The 20940-nt window shown below is 37.0% G+C and overlaps 1 protein-coding gene across 1 annotated transcript; it reads right to left on the bottom strand.

The window, feature by feature from the left end:
- Nucleotides 1–1265: 1265 nt before the first annotated feature.
- LOC131362029 (reticulon-3-B-like) lies at nt 1266–17604 on the bottom strand. The gene is made up of 7 exons (XM_058403748.1): nt 17190–17604; nt 9934–10141; nt 9406–9544; nt 9253–9322; nt 3028–3074; nt 2667–2725; nt 1266–1702 (listed from the first exon to the last, which is right to left on the bottom strand). The coding sequence occupies exons 1-7, from the start codon at nt 17443–17445 to the stop codon at nt 1660–1662; spliced, it is 822 nt and encodes a 273-aa protein (XP_058259731.1). The 5' UTR covers nt 17446–17604; the 3' UTR covers nt 1266–1659.
- Between the last annotated feature and the right edge of the window lie 3336 nt (nt 17605–20940).

The following is a 20940-nucleotide window of genomic DNA, read 5'->3' on the forward strand; positions in this document are numbered from 1 at the left end:
TTACTTGCTGAGGGAGGAAGGGATGAAAATGTTGTTTGTATCGTAAAATAAGAGTAACAGCTATTCCTGTTACACTGGAGGAATGTGTATAGATTAGTATAATAGTTTTACATACACTGAAAAAAAAATGATAGCAAAAGTAATTTACACCCACTCTAGCGTATTAGGCTTCGTAGTTGTTTTTCTTTCTTTATCTATTTAATAGTATATAAAAATGGTCAAACTGCATATAATAAAATGAATAAGATTAAGATTATTTTCCAAACATGATTTAAATATCATTTATTCCACTTCACTAATGAAAGCTTTATTATGGTCAGCAAATTCATTTACTGTAACTCTAATACAGTGACAGCTGTATGTTTATTATTAAGGTGCTAATTGTAATGTTATCATTTCTATAGAAGAAACCTTTATAATAAATGCGCCACATAAACAAAACAAAATAAATAAATATACTGTAAATATAAAAAAAATAAATGATAAAATAGTGAGGAAATGTTTATGGAAGGATACTCCAGGCTCAGTGCTTTGTAACAGTTACTTACAGTATTTATTTATTTGTTTTTAAAGAAAATTAGAGTGGCTGTTTATAGCTGATATAATGCAAGTCCTAACAGGGACAAAAATGATTTGCAAATATATCATAACATAAAATAGATAGATAGATAGATAGATAGATAGATAGATAGATAGATAGATAGATAGATGCGTTATTTTTTAATGACCACAATTATGCCATAGTTTACAAATTATTGTGTTATAAGAGGAACCAAACACAACAATGCTACAGGATGTCCTGTTTTAAAATCATCAACCTCAGGGTGCTAAAAGTAACTCCACTGTGCGTAAGGCCACATCACACCACCCTGAGTTGTTATTTTGTTTCTAAAACGATGTGCTGCCAAACATTTTTATTCCTGGAAAGACTTTATAACACGGCTGTCAGCAAAAATTGTTTCCTCACTCGTGACATCTTCACATCATCCAAAGTTCCTTGTTCCATCAGGCCTCGCTAAGAGGAGAAGGTCCATGCCTTCTTTATTGTATATTTTTTGTTTTTTAATATTTTAAAGTGTTTTGGTTTGTTGTGTTGCTGCATTAAACAATTATTTTAAAACAGCCATAGGGCAAGTTCTCTGGTTATATGTGGGGATACACACACCCACACCCACACCCACACCCACACACACAAGAAAGCTTTAAACAGATGATAAACTACAACGTGTTAGGAACATCACTGAATTCATTCATATGATTTATTTGCATGTATTTAAATTTTCACAGAAACGGCCATAAGAGAAAAAAAAATACAGCTGTATGAAATCTGATTTACATCGATCTTCACAGTCATAATATTCAATATAACATTAAAAATAAAGATGCAGAAAAATACTCTCTCATTTTATTCTTTTATAAACTCATTTTCATTTACACAGATGAGAATCAACAGAAAAAAAAACAAAAAAAAAAACACTGCAGCATTGGGAAGTAATAAAGCTGGGGAAAATGAAAATACACAATCCATTTATTTTTAAGTGGATTTCTTTTCCTTAACACGCAATTGATTAACACACACTACAGTAACACAACAGCTTTTTCATAAACACACACACACTCCACGCCGTTCAATCGCTTACATTCCAACAATGCTGCTCTTTATTCAGCTTTATTCTTCAATCCATGAACCTTTGCCTGAATCCTGCAGAATAAAGTTAAAGCAACAAAATTATAACACTTAAGAATAAACCTCTCTCTCTCTCTCTCTCACACACACACACACACACACACACACACACACACACCTATTCAGAGAAGTCTCTAAGGTTCTCTGTGTATCAATAATGAAATAGAATTATTTAATATAATACAAAAAAAATGCATTTAGTAAATGCTTCAGTTCCTCTGTGGATGTTATCTGTGCTAAAGAAAAGAAAACGTAAATGTCTTTTGACATTAAAAGCCCAATATTTCACTTGGCCACTACATTATGACGATTCATTTAACTCTCAAGCTGACGAGGAAGCCAAGTGACAGCCAGTGACATGCTTGCGCTTGCCTTTTTTTTAACTTAACTCCATCTGGTGTACTGACAGGTGACATATTAATGGAAAAACCATCATAACCATTATCTGTTTTTCGTGAAGTGCCACCTCAAGACACTAGAACAGCTTCGGTGATCTCACAACCAAACTGTGCTAGCTTAACACAGGCCCTGGTCACAAATATGTAAACAGATCTTCTTCGTGTAATTATTATGATGGAATTCAATGCAGGACACCTTTTTCTCCCCAGTTTGAATGCACATATAAATAATAGAATCCTTATGGGGTTTACAATTTTACAGGCTTTGACAGTACACTCAGTTTGTGCTCAATAAAAATTACTTTAGGGGGTACTGAAGTAGCACGCTAATTAGAGTGTCAAGTGCCACGGAAGAGGCACCAGCTGTCACGCTGCAGATCGGCCCCTGCTGTTTGACAATCGCATGTCTGTACCACAAATACCACTGAAGATATGAATAGAAAAAGGAAATAATAATAGAAAGTGCAGTCGTTCCGTTTTATATAAATAATAATTTAATCTCAGAAACGTATCGGTGTGTCCTAACTGCATCGATCTGCAAAAAAACACTTAAAGGAAAACCGAATGATCTTCAGCCTTACTTTTTTACCACGTCTTGGAGATAGCCGTTCGCCAGTCCAGAGTAATGATCGATCTGCGTCTGAGAGAGATAAAACATAAAAATTAATTCATTTACATAACTGATTTTATTTGTTATACACATCATAAGAACTAGTGTCATGACACCCTAACAGAATAACTATAAAAGGATAAAAAATAATTTGTTATTCATTAACATGTGTTATATACATAAATACACATTTTTTGTGGTATAAATAGAATAAAACACTTCTCAATGCACTCTTCTGGGACCTGTGCTTCCGGCTGCAACACCCCACCCTGTGGTTTCCTGTAACCTCATGCCCTGTCATGATTTAGTCCCTTCATTATGTTGAGACTCACCTGGTATTTTTCATAGAATATCGGACAGGTGAACGCTGCAACCTCACCTACGAGAGAAGAGAGAAATCAATGCTCACTATGCAATGAACTCTAAAGCATAATTACATCATTCACCAGAGCAGACTTAAGAAGCGAAAGTCGAGATATTGCTTCCTTCCTCTTCAGCCCAAAACTGCCTTCTCTGCCTTCTCGCTTGCAAATGAATCGTCTCTGAGAGTACACAAAGCCATTGATAACCTTTGCTTCATGTTGACCACTTGCCCCTGTACTCTCTGTCCATTCTCCTTTAGATCAGCTCACACTGTAAACTCCAAACCCATCTGAAGGGGAGTGTGTGAGTCCGAGCCAATTCCTCCTCTAGCATCACAACAGGTCAAAACCAGCTATTCCTAACACCTAAGGGTGTGCAATTAACACTAAAATAGCATTCATAAATCTGTTCGTTTTGCTCAGTCATCAAGTCTGAAAAATAATAATACTATGGATATTAACAAGCACACACACAAACATATATTTTATGTATTTCTTTTTTCCCCATCTTTTTTGTTTTTTTTTTTCTTTTTTTGTCTTTATGCCCTGCTTTATAAGCACACTATATGGTGAATCCTAATTTCCACTAACTAACTAACAATAATAAAAATAAATTAATACAAATATTATTATTATTATTATTATTATTATTATTATTACTATATTATTAGTCACCCAGAAAAACGTATACACATTTATACAATGTATACACATTTCAGGATTTAAGAAAAATTTTTTATACAAAAATTTATATAAATATTGTATTACTAAATTTATTGCTATACGTTATAGATTGATTTATATGATGATATTATGATAATATTATGATAATATTATACTAATATTATTTACATCATACTATTTTTCTTTTCCTGAAGAGTATATACATTTTCTGGTTGACTCTGTACATAAGAGTTGTGAAAATTAAGCCATATTGTAAAGAAGTTAAAATAAAGGGGAAAGAGCCTCTAGTGGACATAGTCTAGTACTGCAGGAGTCAGGCCAAAACCATGTCCAGTCAATGGTCTGATAAATGTAAAAATTTGTTGTGAGCCGTTAGAGCATCACAAAATCATGAAACTAAGCAGAATTACTCACAACCAGTTGTTCTTTCTATGTAAAAAAATTTGAAACATTAGGGCTTTCCACTGTTAAGATATAAGAACATTAATATTTTTCTATAATGTCCTCACAATAGCAACATCATTCAAAATATCACAAATTCCTTCACAGTTTCACATCAGCCATGTCCTGACATTATTCTGACTGATTTTCAACCAAATCAGGTGAAAGTAAGGGAAAACATTAGAGATTTCTAAAAGTGACACACTTCCTGCTGCCAGTTGGTGGCGCTATGACTGACACTCACAGTAGTCATGTCCATGTGATCAGCTTTCTTCTCTTAACATAAAGTTGAGGTTTGATGTACATGACACAATATACACCGAAGTTATTAGCCACTTCCTGATTCCTTTTATTCGCCATCAGTTTAAGGGCTCCTCACGGCTGAACCGTTTGAGATATCAAAAATCCCTTATCAACTTTAGATCCTCAATGTCTTCAGATCATATTGGACCCTGTTTGGTCAAAATCATACAAATCCCCTAGGAAGAGTATATCAAATTCCATTGGGTGTGTTTTTCAAACATCCCAAAATAACTGACTTCCTGTTAAGCAGATCCCATGACAGGTGGATGAACGTCATTTAGCTCAATGAGATCTAAATGTATCGACTCTCATGCATATACGTCCAAGTGAATATGAGCTGTGCAGCTATATTTCTGACAAAGTTCCAGGGGGCGCTGTGACAGCCCTGTGTCATGCCCGGGGACCAGCCACTCTGGCCTTTCTCATACCCATTTACACTCTCTATGTGAAATATTTTGGAACATTAGGCTGTTCCACTCGTAAGATATGAGAAGATTAATTTTCTTCTATTATGTTCTCATGTAAATCGTCGCCATAGTAACACGATTCAAGGTATCACAAATTCCTTCACAGTTTCACATCAGCCATGTCTTGACATTATTCTGACTGATTTTGAACCAAATCAGGTGAAAGTAAGGGAGAAAATATTAGAGATTTCAAAAAGTCACACACTTCCTGCTGCCAGTTGGTGGCACTATGACCGAGACTCACAGTTGTCATATCAGTGTGATCAGATTTCAATGCTTAACATAATCCTAAGGTTTCGTGTAGATCACTTAATGTACACAGAAGTTATTAGCCACTTCCTGTTTCGTTTTATTCGCCATAAGTTTAAGGGCTTCTCACGGCTGAACCGTTTGAGATCAAAAACCCCTCATCAATTTTGCATTATCAATGTCTTGAGATCATATTAGCCTGGGTTTGGTGGCGGTTGTATCAATGTCTTGAGATCATATTAGCCTGGGTTTGGTGGCGGTTGTATCGATGTCTTGAGATCATATTAGCCTGGGTTTGGTGGCGGTTGTATCGATGTCTTGAGATCATATTAGCCTGGGTTTGGTGGCGGTTGTATCGATGTCTTGAGATCATATTAGCCTGGGTTTGGTGGCGGTTGTATCGATGTCTTGAGATCATATTAGCCTGGGTTTGGTGGCGGTTGTATCAATTCCCTAGGAGGAGTATTTCAAATTCCATTGGGGCGTTTTGCAAACAACTCAAAATAACTGACTTCCTGTGGATTAGACTTAATGACATGCAGTGTGAAAGTTGTTCAGTTCAATGAGATCTAAGTGTGTACCAAGTTGTACATGGATATGTGCAAGTGTGTATCAGCTATGAAGCAAGATGTTCCAGGGGGCACTGTAACGGGTGTGTGCCACGCCCAGGGCCGAGCCACAGTGACTTCCTAATGACCGCAGATTCCAACCTGTCTACTGATTTTCAAGAGTTTTTGAGCATGTTAAGGGGTCCAAAATGCCCCGAAAGGTTGAGAAAAAATAAATAAATAAATAAATAAATAAAATAAATAAATAAATAAAATAAATAAATAAAATAAATAAATAAATATAAAATTCTAACAAAAACAATAGGGCTTCCGCACCTACGGTGCAAGGCCTCTGGCCTTGCTCCTTCGGTGCTCGGGCCCTAATAATATCAATTCATTAATAAAATTAATAATAAGAATAAGAATAATAGAAACCGCCTCAGACATAACACCACATAACACATAAGACCACTTTGTTGAGTGAGCACTGGTAACAGTTTCTCAAATAGCTGTTTGTTGTTTTGCTGTATAAAATAAATAAAAAATGATGGATGGATGGATGGATGGATAGATAGGTAGATTAATGTTAATTAATTAATAGATTAATAAATCTATATCTAATAAAGTGGAATTAGTTGAATTTGCCTATATTTAAGATGAAGTTTACTCAATTATTTCTAACTCGCTATAACTTGGTTACTTAGGTAACATTTTCACATTCATATAATTCATAAGGTTTATGGCTAAAACTGGTAAGAGAAATTACCAATTAATTTATTTTCTTCAAGCAGTATTGATTGCAGATTTTGGTTGTCTTTTCATTATTATTACTACTATTATTATGATTATGATTATTATTTCTAGAAAATACTGCTAATTTCTGCTTTATTAACCTGCGTTGATACATCAAGAGTAGGAGAGTCAACAGAGCAAAAACAAAAAAAAAAAAAAAAACTTTGACGAGAAAAGAAAAAGAGGAATGCAAATATACCTCAGGATAAAAGTCTAGAGAATATGGATCTAGATGTACCCCATAAATGCACAAGTTGAGTTTTATAAGAGTTTTACAGCAGCAGATCTTTCAAGTAGATGTTGAGAATGTGAGCTTGGTTGTGAGGGTGTAAATACTTCAAGCCATAAAATCGAATGTGACTAGAAACAGTTTAAAATGTACAGAGAAGTAATTTGTGCTTAACTCAGGATGTCCCAGCCAGCCACAGGTGTAATCTGAGCTGAGGGTTCGATGAGTGTGAGATGAATTTTAAATAAGCTGCAGTTAATTTAGCTTTATGCCGAAGGAAACCTTACCGAATTGGAACAATAAAACGAGGCTTAACAGTGACACAGTGCCAACAGAAAGCTTCTATTAAGCACAGCTTCGGGCGGACGACTAAAACTGTAGATTTGAAGTTATTCTGAATCATGTATACATGCGGTCAATTATTTAAAGCCATTACCGCGGTGGAACGGGTGCCATCGTAACTCTGAGTGACATTTTGCATAACAACGGGAGACAGTGTCGTCAAATTGTCTGACCGAGAAGGAGAAAATATACGATGCAGACTACGATCCGAAGCAGGAGGAAATGGTTGTGACAGGGACAGTAAAGGATTTATGTTTATCAATAGAAACAAAGTGGAGTCTGCCAGAGACGAGATGTAAACCATGCCAGAAATTTCCTGGCGAGCGAAAAGAATTTCGTTCCATCAAAGTCTGCACTGAGCTCTAAAAGAGGAAGAAGATTGAGGGTACCAGAGACAGCAGACAAGAGAAGAGCATTAGTGACTCTTACAAGAGCTGTGTCAGTGCTGTGCAGTGAAAGGAAACCAGACTGGAAAAGCTCAGAGAGGGTGTTATAGCAAGGTCATTCTGTAGCCAAGCAGCTACCACCCTTTCTAGACATTTTGACAGAAATGGGCAATTAGAAACAAGCCCACTGTTTGAAAGATAAAAGATAAAAGATCTGTTTGCTCAATCATCATGTCTGAATAATAATAATAATAATAATAATAATAATAAATTTTTCATTTCATTGTCTGTACCACTTATCCGATCTATATTCGGGTCACGGGGAGCCCGATCTCAGGTCATCAAGGCAGGATACACCCTGGACAGAGTGCCAACCCATCGCAGGGTACACACACACACTCATTCACACACTACGGGAAATTTAGAGACTCCAATCAGCCTAAAAGCATGTCTTTGGGAGGAAACCGGAGCACGTGGAGGGAACTCACCAAGCACGGGGAGAACATGCAAACTCCACACACATAATAATAGGTGGATATAAACAAGTACAAGGAATTTATAAGGTGTGAATGTTAAATATAATATATCTTAAGTTTTATTTCATTTTTTTAAATACTGTTTTATGTGTTCTTTTTATTTTTGTCTTAATGCCCTGCTTTTACTATACGGTAAATCCAAATATCCAAATTTCCACTTTGTGCACAATAAACCCAACAACAAACATCAACAACAACAATGATGATAATAATAATAATAATAATGACTTGAGTTGATCTTAAATTCCAGATTTTTTTTAACATGACGTACAAATGAAAATTTACGAAACCTTTGACAGATCTTAAATGTGGATGAACATTTTCTTTGTTCTCATGCACCAAGTGAGACCTCACAGGAAGGGCCACACAATGCTTCCTCCAAGGGAGAAGCCAAGCAAGGCTCAGCAAGAGTGAGGAAGTGAATGGGCAGTGGTGAGGGAAATGACGCAAAAAAAGGACAATGGCATGGACCTTGTAGGGGGAAAGAGGTGGGATAGTTAGTAGAGAATGACTTCAGGATGCAGCTAGTCTGAGTAAGGAATCAGAGAGGGATGTTGGGGTCCACAGTGATGGTTAAAGTCTTCAAGGAAGACCCTTAAATAGTTTAATTCTAAGTCACTTCAGATAAAAACCTAAATAAATTAACGTCGATAGAAAACGTAAATGCAAAAAATAGGAATCAAAAGAGGGACAAGAGGAGAAGTAACACAAGGGAAGGGATTAAAGGAGGAACTTGAGGAATAACCCAAGGAGGGACCATGGGGTATGTTAGAAGTGAGACTAGATAAGGGAAAAACTAAAGGTATTATTTCAACGAATATAGGTATTTCAGATTTATTTATTTATTTATTTATTTATTTATTTAAATTGTATTTGTTATTTAAATTGTATTTGTTATTTAATTGTTTAATTATTAATTTAATTTAATTTTATTTTATTTTATTATTAAATCAACACTGATTTCAGTCTGAAGTGATTGTGCTGGCTTTGATTGCTTTTCAGTATGGCACGACTGCAACACACTGATGAAATGAGAATTACATTCACTTCTAAATGTCACTATAAATAAAAAAAGAAATAAATAAAACGTCTGAAGAGCTCTAAAATGTAAAAGCACTAAAAAGCAATAAGGTTTGTTTCACATTTTTAAACTAGTGTGTTTGCATTTGACACAAACTCGAAAACGAAAATAACTTTCTTATTAAGATGAAAACTTACCCATAATGAGAAGGGTGAGTCCATTAAACACAGAACCCACATAGGTCAGAACCCACAGCAGCACCGCTAACTGTACACAAATAACACAGAACCATCACCGACTGTTGTTATTATTATTATTATTATTATTATTATTATTATCATCATCATCACCTTCAGAGAGTCAATCAGATCCTCCACCAGGAAAAGATGCTTCAGTTCATTAACAGTGGCATTGATGCACTTCAACATCATGTCACTGTGTTTATGAATGAAATCAGCTGGGAGAGTGACATCCTGCTCCAGATACAATCTGAACACACATATGGACACATACATACACACAGATACATATGTAAACACAAACACACAAGCATATGTACACACAAACACACAAGCATATGTACACACAAACACACAAGCATATGTACACACAAACACATGCGCACACACACACACAAAACATATGAACACACAACACAAAATCACACAAGCAAAAACAAAAACACACACACAAACACACACAAGCATATGTACACACAAACAAATGCACACATGCACACAAACCACAAAAGCACACAAACACGCACACAAACCACAAAAGCGCACATAAACACAAAACACACACACAAATATAGTCAGTATTTAACTGCTTTATGACTCTAAATGGAACACACGGTTGTGTATGTGCATGTTGCTCACTTGAACGGGTGAATGTTTTCGCTCTTCTGTAGCGCATCTGTGATTCCTCTGTAGATTCGGAAGCAGATGGTGATGGATAACAGAGCCAGAGCGATATAGGAACACACACTGATGATGCTGAGCACACTCAGAGAGATCAATAGTGACAGCGTCGCTCCGAACACACACGCTGTCTTCTGTACGTCACGCCAGTACAGCAGATCCCACACTGAAACACACACACACACAAACTATTTACAGGGGCACACAGCAGATTTCTTCCTGAAACACAAGCCTGATGCTCATCATTGCAAACCACTGCACACATGCTGGCTATTTGAGCAGGTCATAACACACAAACAAACAAACAATAAATAAATTACTAAATGAATGAATGAAAACCTAAAAACATTCACAGTTTACTGATCATTGAGAACACACTCTCAGTCTGACACAGAGATATTTGTTCAATTAAAACACTAAATGAACTCATTAAAAAACATACAAATATTCTACAGAACCTTCCAGAACAATACGAAGCTGTTATATTTTGAACTGATTAAATAAGTAATGCATTGTGCAACTTTATCACTCCAAAGGCCCCAAAAAATGGAATTTGATTCTGTTTTGCTGTGTTTAAAATGTTTAAAATATATAAAAGATCTATCTATCTATCTATTTAATTATTTATTTTTTAATTTGATAATTTATTTATTTTATTTGCATTGCATGACACGCAGAAGAACAAATAAATAAAAAAAAATTAATAAGTGTTTGGAAATGTATTTATTTCAATTTTGTTTGTAGCCTACAAGGGGCAATATATTCATAGAAAAGTTTCCAAAAAAGGAAACAAATGTTTTTTTATTCTATTATTAATTTATCTTTTTATTTTATTTACACACACACACACACACACAAATGTTTGTATCTTTAAAGTAAATGTTGACATCAAACCCATTTCTGCTCTCTGTGGTACTTGTTCGTAAGCATCTAGAATCTGAAGGTGTTTATCTTCAGCCACTAAAATTCTGTATAAGGTTCTCCAACAGAGGGAAAAACAAACATCAGATAAGTCTATTTCTATTCCAGTGGCGAAATGTAACTTCAGAGTACTGGTAAATAAAGGGTTAAAAATAGTTTAAGTGTGTAATGTTTTATTCATGATATTAAAGAAAAAAAAAAAACAATACTGTTTGTGTATTGTATTCATTTTTCTTTTAATAATGCATGATTGCATTTCATTGCACAAAATCTTCTGCATTATAAGCAGTGATAAATGCGATGGACATTTTCATCACCCTTTCTTTTTTTAGTTTTTATTTATTTATTTATTTATTTACTTACTATAATTTATATATATATATATATATATATATATATATATATATATATATATATATATATATATATATATAAAAAATTTATTTTATGTATAATAAGTTAATTAATTATTATAATTTTTAATGCAACATTTCAATCATTTTTTAAATGTATTATTATTATTGTAATGTAACACGCTTTAATCCAACAGCAGGTGTTACAGCTTGCAATTCTTGTATGCACCAGTGCATTTGTGTGGCAGCAAGATTACGGTCAAATGGAGGCTGTGAATGAAAGAATGTGAAAGAGTGAAACAACGGCTGTTTGTCAGATCTAAAAATGCAAACAACAAACATGCGTTCTCGTGAAGTCCGTTCTTGCCAGACTACCTTGGAAAGCACTGCTGAGACATGCTGCAGTCTTCCTGTTGCGTAATGGACCGTCCTTCTCACAGTAAATTTCTAGTAGGATTTAATTCACATTATTAACATTATGATTTAATTTACGTTATTTATGTTATATATTTTTCTTTAAGCAGCTATCCGAGTTTTCATTGGCAAGTAGTTAGCATCTATTCAAATGGTTAAGTAAAGGTCACTGAAAAATTCTACTGGGTTACCAAATAATGAACAGATTCTATAAATTCTTTGAGAAAAAGCCGCACAACTAGAAACGCCCAGCAGATGGCAGCAATGGATCATTATTCTAAATCAGGGCTTCATAAACTTATTCTCAGTCAGTCAATCTAAATACTTGACCTAAACTATTTACTTGAAATGATTTATTCCGATTACCTGCGATTTTAAACGATTAGATCAAAATTTAACAACACATTTGCATATTTATGGCGCTCTGAGGTCGGATGTTAATAATGGTTGCATGACACTCAGAAGAACCACTAAAATATATTTTTAATAAGCATGTTAAATTTATTTATTTCAATTTTACATGTAAATCAATAAATTTTACAAAAAATTTACACGTATTTTGAAGAACAATCCTCCAACCAAATGTATCCATTACCAGGCTTTTACACCGGCCAGTTCTATAACCTTCACCTTTAGCCTTGTAAGACAGTCTGAAAGCAAACTCTCTGAAAAGGTACTGATAATGGGTGAGCTTTCAAAGTTCAGAAAAGTACTAAGTGATGTCGAGCGCTTTTTTTTTTAACCTCACGATCAATCAGGTCACAAGTTGTGAGAAAATCAAACACAGAGGACAGAGTGCCAGTGAAAAAATGCTGTGCGAGTGAATATAAGGAGAATTCTGACATGCTGAATTGAAACTATTTCTTAATAAATATCCCAATGCAATTTAATAGAGCATGTGAAATTACAATATGATTAAAAACAACAACATAAACTTCTGCTACTAGTACACAGGTTTAGATATCTAGGAGTTACAGCTGAAAAAAATTAAATAATTTAGGTGTAATTGGGTTAATATCAGGTTTCTTAGAGATTATCTGACTACAGGTCCAGCAAAGACAGCATATAAGCAAGCTTTCAAGGGTTTTTAACATGTCTAAGATGGAAAAAAAATAATTAAATTTGCAAATACAGTATTCGTTTTTAAAATCTTAAATGGTCTTCCTTCTCTTCATGGAGAGTTTATATAAAATAACAGCAAATAGGTTGACTAATGCCCTTGTAAGTAGTGAGTGTGTAATATCTTAACAAAATTGCATGCATCACATGACTGGTATGAACTTCCTGCTGTTAGAAGATCTAACAGAGATGTCAGCCATCTCTGCTCTTCAGGACTGTTTTGAGTGCACTGACTGGGACATATTTAGGGAGGCTGCAACCAACGGCGACTCTATTGACTTGGACTTGCTAAGATCCAGAGACTCTGCCTTCAGAGCTGGAGTGAAGGACGCCCTAAGAACAGCACGGGCTAAACTGTCTCGAGCCATTAGAGAGGCAAAGCTCACACACTCCCAGAGAATTCATGGCCGCTTCCAGAGCAGCGGTGACACTCGGCACATGTGGCAAGGCATCCAGTCCATCACCAACTACAGGCCAGCTCCACCTGCCTGTGACAGTGATGTCTCCCTTCCAGATGTGCTGAACAACTTCTACGCTTGGTTTGAGGCATGTAACGACGTGACAGCGAGGAAGACCATCCCTTCTTCAGAGGACAAGGTGCTCTGTCTCACCACGGCTGACGTGAGGAAAACTCTATGCAGAGTTAACCCACGGAAAGCTGCTGGACCAGACAACATTCTTGGCAGAGTGCTGAGCAGCGCCGTCGTCCCAACGTGCCACCATCATCCCCGTGCCGAAGAAGTCTCCAGTATCCTGTCTCAATGACTACCGTCCCGTTGCACTCACACCCATCATCATGAAGTGCTTTGAGGGGCTTGTCATGAGGCACATCAAGAACCTGCTGCCACCTTCACTTGACCCCATGCAGTTTGCGTATCGTCCAAATCGCTCCACAGACGATGCCATCAGCACAACCCTCCACCTGGCCCTCACACACCTGGACAATAAAGACACTTACCTACGAATGCTGTTCATTGACTTCAGTTCAGCATTCAACACGATCATTCCTCAACATTTGATCGAGAAGCTGAGTCTGCTCTGCAATTGGATCTGGCTCTTGATCCAATTGCAGAGCAGACTCAGAGACTTGGCTCTGCAATTGGATCCTGGATTTCCTGACTGGTAGACCACAGTCAGTCCGGATCGGGAACAGCGTCTCCAGCACCAACACACTGAACACTGGAGCTCCTCAGGGCTGTGTGCTCAGTCCACTGCTGTTCACTCTGCTGACTCATGACTGTGTAGCAATGCACAGCTCTAATCATATTATCCAGTTCGCCGATGACACGACCGTGGTGGGTCTCATCAGCAAGAACGACGAGTCAGCGTATATAGAGGGGAGGTGCAACAACTAGCAGCCTGGTGTAAAGTCAATAACCTGTCTCTGAACGTTGACAAGACTAAAGAGATGGTTGTTGACTTCAGGAGAGCAAAGAGTGACCATTCTCCACTGAACATCGATGGGTCCATCGTGGAGATCGTCAAGAGCACCAAATTCCTTGGTGACCTCACCTGGTCACTCAACACCAGCTCCATCACCAGGAAAGCCCAGGAGCATCTCTATTTCCTGTGAAGGCTGAGGAAGGCTCATCTTCCACCTCCCATCCTGACCACCTTCTACAGAGGGACCATTGAGAGCATCCTGAGCAGCTGCATCACTGCCTGGTTTGGGAATTGCACCATCTCGGATGCAAGACCCTTCAGCGTACAGTGAGGACAGTTGAGATGATCATCGGAGTCTCTCTTCCCTCCATCACAGACATTTACTCCACACACTGCATCCACAAAGCTAACAGCATTGTGGATGATCCCACACACCCTTCACCCTTCTGCCATCCGGTAAGAGGTACAGAAGCATTCGGACCCGCACAACCAGACTGTTGAACAGTTTCTTCCCTCAGGCAATCAGGTATCTCAACAGAGAACTGAGCTGAACTGGACATATGCACACACACACACACACACACACACGTACAACCAAGATCTGATCTCAGAGGAGAACTGAACTGTGCTGGACACAGACACACACACACACAACACACACAAAAAAAGAACTGAACTGTGCTGGACATAGTCACACACACACTAAATTGTCCTGTTTGCACACACATGCCACTTTACATTTATATATATTTATATTAATCCTGTTTACATGTGTCGCCTTAAATATCTGCAATCACTGTATACACTGTTCTTTGAACATTGTCTTGTTCATTGCACAAAGTCGGCCTATATGTTGTTTGTCTGCACTGTCTTGTCTTCCTGTGCACTTCTGTTGTATATCTAGTTCTTAAAGACTGCACCTTAAGTATAGTTTAATTTTTAAACTATAGTTTAATTTTTTTATCTCTATGTCATAGCTTTATGTTTGTCTGCGTCACTGTACTTTGTCTGTGTTATGTGTAGCACCTCTGTTCTAGGAGGAACGTTGTTTCACTTCAATGTGTACTGCATCAGCTATATATGGTTGAACTGACAATAAAGCTTCTTTGACTTTGATACACAGATACACAGATAGACAGATAGACAGATAGACAGATAGATAGATAGATAGATAGATAGATAGATAGATAGATAGATAGATAGATAGATAGATAGATAGACAGAATAACCGGCTTGTAAAGCTCAAATAAATTTGCTTCTTATGGCCTCATGGATTGTGTTGTGTTTTTAGTATCCTCTATATAATTCATTAGCTTTGTGTGTACTGTAACTGTGTTCTGCTAGCATTCATTTGTGGCTTTTTCTGTCAGCACATGTCAGCACAAAAATAATGACTCGGTTAGCGCCTTTCTCTTTGTAAAGGGAAAAAAAAAAAAACTGGTGTGAAAGTAAAAGACAAGTGTAAGCACAGTCCTACGGTACTGTGAATGGAAAACAAGTGGTATATTTATAAATTGTAACTTAACTAAAGATATATTGATCATGCAACCAGTATAGGGTTGATCCTCAGATCTGCCATCAGATCGGGTCTGGCTTTTATTTTCCTGATCAACTGATCAGTATTTTGATCGGTACAGCATTTTTTTTTTTTTTTTAACATGGATGTGTTATGTGCCACATATGGCACGTCTCGTCTCAAAGCATGTCACCATCATTGTCCTGAACTTGAAACAAAAGCTTGTAGAAACTCGGGAGGGTTAATAAAGCGTTTTAGTTATCAGATAGCATCCTGAATACTCATAAGGTAATGGCAATGAGGAAAAAATAGATTGGTTCTTCTTTTCCTTTTAAGGCAGACCAACAAGTTAGGTGTGTGATCAAACAGAATTAAATTAGACACTCCTAGCACAATGGCTTTATTATATAATCCCAAGATATCCAAAGCGCCTTAAAGATGGCGTATTTAGAAACATATTCATGAACTTGTTTCATCTTTAATAAAACCTGTACACAGAAAACAAATACACAGGCCACCTCTATATTAATCTTTTTCCAAAAACCTCTAGTAAAACAATCAAGCTAGTTAGCCTTTGTGTTCATTAACAAATAATTGATGTTTGAACCAATGAGTATATAAACATGGGACAGCAACTGCGGAAATTAATACAGTGCAAGGTTGAACATTTTCTAAATAATAAAAGCAAAATCAAGTGTTATACATTTACCAGGACCTGAATTTTCAGACACCCTCTATAACTAGCATTGTCGCTATCGGCAGTTGATGGCATTCAAGACTCATCTAACTATATTGATAATGATTTTCAGTCTATAATTTATTTAACAGGCCTGCACTTTTGAAATGACCTCATCGGTGATCTATCACACCATCACTGAATAAAAAAGAAAGGAAATATACACCATATTATATAATTCTGGTTTTCCGCACGATCGTCAGGAAATTTGCGGAAGGTTCTAAATTGCTCATAGGGGTGAATGTGCTCAAGTTAAAGGGTTGAGTGAACGTTCTGTTACAATGTGAGGTATTGTTTTGTTAAAATCATTTTTTAAAAAAGCACAGAATTTAGACATTAATGCAAACTAAAAAGTATTTTGAAGTATTCAATGGTGGGCTAAGCAATAGCTATTCATTAATTGCTTTTTTTTATTAATGTTTTAAACTTTTTATCTGAACTAAGCACATGGCTTGTTGTCGAGGATGCTTTACTTGTGTGTATAATAAATATATGACCTTTACTTTAGATGCAGATTTGTAAATATAATATCAGTGGGGAAACACATGGCACACCCCAAGTGTTGAATGGAATCATCCAGACAGCAAGGTGCCCTTTAGCTTGCTAACTATTGCCTAAAGCCCCGGATGAGAAGGAAGGCACTTGAATGATCTGTTTATCTACAGGACTTATAGTACACTACTGTTGCATGGAAATGCTAAATATATTCACTTAAAGCTCTCTTTTTTTTGTTTAAATGCAGGAAAAGCGGAAGTTAACGGCCACTACTTACATTGTGACAATGTTTCTTTAGCTTCCGCGTGCGCTTCCTCTTTCCCAGGTCGAGAGGGTATCTTAACGTTCTTTATGTCTATGGTCTTATCTTCGAATCGGTGTCTCTCGATCGCGTCTCTCGCACCGCCGGCCAAGTCCAAAATATCATCATCATCGAAGTTTTTACAGTCAGTGAACTCATCAGGGGCGAGTTTCTCATCTGCCTGCTGCAGGTTCTTCTGATCATCTGTAGTGGAACTGATCTGATCATCCATAGCGGAAAGTGCTGTAAAATCAGTAGTAACAAGCCTTACTCTCTTAGTTTCAGCGAAAATATTCGTCTGATAGTCTGATTTACATTATCGAACTAAGCGTTCCAGCTTTCCGTTTTTTTTTAAGTTAAGCCGGAAGTTGCTCAACTTGTGGGTAACAACGCCAAACCAAGGGGAGGGGCTAGTGCGCCAGTCTTTCGCAAGGGGCGTGGCTAGCTGTTAAATAGTATACTCGGATACCATTTTTTTCTTTTTTTTTGCAGCCAGGATCTCCTTCTTTCCAGATGAGGGGAACATATAGGTCAGAGTTTAGATTTAAAAGAACTGAATAGCCACACATTTATTACAGCACAGTGGAATTCTTTTCTTCACATATCCCAGCTGAGGAAGTTGGGGTCAGAGCACAGGGGCAGTTATGATACAGCACCCCTGGAGCAGAGAGGGTTAAAGGCCTTGCTCAATTGCCCAACAGTGGAGCTTGGAGATGCTGGGGCTTGAACCACGATCAAATACTGACCACTGCCCAAGAGCAAATATGTTAATCCATCAAGTTCATTTATATGCTCACCCAGATCAATGCAGTATATGCATATATCTATTCATTGTCACCTTTATTGGGATCTCTTTGTCGAGAATTTCTATATAACAACAGCAAATCGGTTTACTATGGGGTTTGTAAGTAGTAATCGTGTAATATCTTAACAGAAAGTGCATGCATCAGAGATCAGGAGATGAAAATATAGGTCAGAGTTTAGATTTAAAGAGCAATATGTTAATCCATCATGTTCATTTATAAGCGCACCCAGATCAATGCATGAACAATGTCTATTCATAATAAAGTCACCTTTATTAGGAACACCAGTACACCTGCTTATTAATGCTGTTATGTAATCAGCCATGTGGCAGCAGTACAATACATACAATTATTTATATACAGGTTATAAGCATGTTTTAGAACCATTTGCGTTTAATGCACTACAATGTATGGTTTGGTGCTTTCCCATGGTAAACCTTTGACATTTTCTACTGTGTATAGTTTGTGGACTGCTATATCTTTCTCTTTTGCAGGACTCTCAATCATAAGGAAGTTTCTAGCATTTTAGAATCTGGTTCCTTCCAAAAGTGAAAAGATAGAACATCACATTCAATGATTATATTGCAGATTCACAGAGAAATGCTCTGCTTACCCTACATTGTCTATTAATGGTGAAAAAAATTACTGCCACACTTTAAGTAATAATAATATTACAATGGCAAATGAGTTAAAAATGTACTAAGTTAGATGTAGTAGTTATTATTATAATAATATCAACATCCATGCTAATTAACAATACTATACAATGTCCCATAATTCAGGTATCATCAAGTTGAATGTATATGTTATATTTTTAATATATCTGTTCAAAGAAGAAAAATATCCAAATAATTGAATCCTTACAAGAATATGTTCTATAAAATGTTCTTCTATTATGGTGGACTTATGGAACATCCTGTATTTTTATTTATGAATACATCAATTAGGAAATCCAGATTAATTTATTCATTGTTTTTCTATTGAAAATATAGTACATGTTTTATAGGTCCATTCTGACTAAAGCCACCGAGATTGTTAAATCAACTGAACCAGAGAAGGATATTTGAAATATATATAATTTAGCCCTCAGAAGAGCAGAGGACTGTAGCTTAAGTCTTATCATTAATGCTCATTCTGTTTACCAGACAGTGCCCTACTGCTGGAGATTAGTTATCAGCTGGCTTCTCTCTCTGCTGGTGTCAAGCGCAGGCCCCTGGTGAGCGATCTGTTGATAGGGCAACTCAGTTAGTCATTAGGATGTGGAACGCTGTGGCAGAGACCTGATGCAGCACAGGGAGGTCCTGCTCCAGATCCTTGAATTCCTTCCAGGGGATCACAGTTAGTTACTGTAAATTGGTTAATTAGGTAGCCATTAAATAGCTTATTCTTGTGAAACAGGCCAGACCATCCTGAGCTGTTTGTGAATGTAGTCTTAATACAACGCTTAACAATTTCTTCTGAAATAAAGAAATGGTCTAAAGAACTGAAAATCTGTCCATAACAAGAAAAGTGCAAAAATGTCCTTTTTCTTAAGTACAGAATACAAATTACAGTGCACATTATCACAGTCTTACAATACACAAACGATTTCCGAGATGATACAGTGATCACTTAGTGCACTCAATAGCTATTAGAAGAGCCTTTTGTTTACAACTGAACTAATTGATGTAATGAAAACCTATTTTAGTTTTAAATGCAAAAATATTTAGTTGCAGCTGAGTTAGAAATTTTGATTCTTCCCATTTATGCTAATATGCATATCCACCTCGATGACAGCATAATACAACATCATTGCGATTACTGAATGTGGTATCACATGCATGCTCAGATGTTTAACAAGGATGTGACACCATAAGTGACCAGGCTTGTGTTACTGGAGCTGTGATGTCACTCGAGGAGGTGGTCCTGCTGCCAGAAGATCACCTGGTGTCAGGTGAACTCACCTTTTATCTCCCTCTCTTGAACTCATTTTTCCCACTTTACCCTCTGTTCCCCATCCATGCACCACAGAAAAGTATATAATGGAGTTTGAAGCTAGTCTTCGCCTTACCCATTGGGACAAATTGGCCAGGGTTTCATGCATTAGTGAAAGAAATGTTTGTTGATGGGTGGAGAATTGTACACAGCATTGGCTGGGGAGACAGTGCTATGATCATCAATGTCAGCTCCACATCAGGGGGACATGGTGTAGAGAGGGCCCCATTCCTCCCCTCTTAGTGGGGATTCCATTCGGTGATTTCCCCTTGGAGAAGTCACGCAATGAGACCCAGAGGCATGCATTGTGGGTCATGACCAAGTGACAGTAATCGATGGTCAGCAAATTCAGCCAAATGTTGCACTCTCCTATCCCTATTTTTTAATTTTTAATTAAAGGTTTTATTGTGTGAACAAGGACACTGAAATGTGGAAAGAAATTACCCACTCGTTAATCCTGAAGTGCTGTGCTCCTTAATCCAATGGCAGAACACTTAAGACAAGACAAAACTTTGATTTGCCTCATTGCTAGCTGAATGGTTAATATAATAGAATTGTGCTGAACTATTCATAAGTCATCATCTCACTGAATGATCTCATTAAAAAGGGAGCATAAGATCCTGTCTAGTGGACTAATCCATGCCAACAGGCAGTTGCTCAGGTAAAGACCACTTTTACATGCTGCTTATTTCTCCCTTTTATTTTGCATACAGACATGTTGTCTAAGGTGGTGGAGGGGGAAGAGTGGCCCAGCCCCAAGCTCTCTATGAGAGAGACTAAGTACAGTACGATAAAGAATGCATATCTGTATGTCTGGCCATCAAATTGGCAGTCCTCAAATTCTGGTACTGTTGGGCTGAGTTTTCCCTTTGTTGAGACCACTCCCTGTTTAAGTAGCTCCACCATATGAAAGACACCTATGTGTGGATCACCCATTGGTATCTGGCACC

This window comes from Hemibagrus wyckioides, linkage group LG11 (genome assembly GCF_019097595.1).
Source record: "Hemibagrus wyckioides isolate EC202008001 linkage group LG11, SWU_Hwy_1.0, whole genome shotgun sequence".
NCBI lineage: Eukaryota > Metazoa > Chordata > Actinopteri > Siluriformes > Bagridae > Hemibagrus > Hemibagrus wyckioides.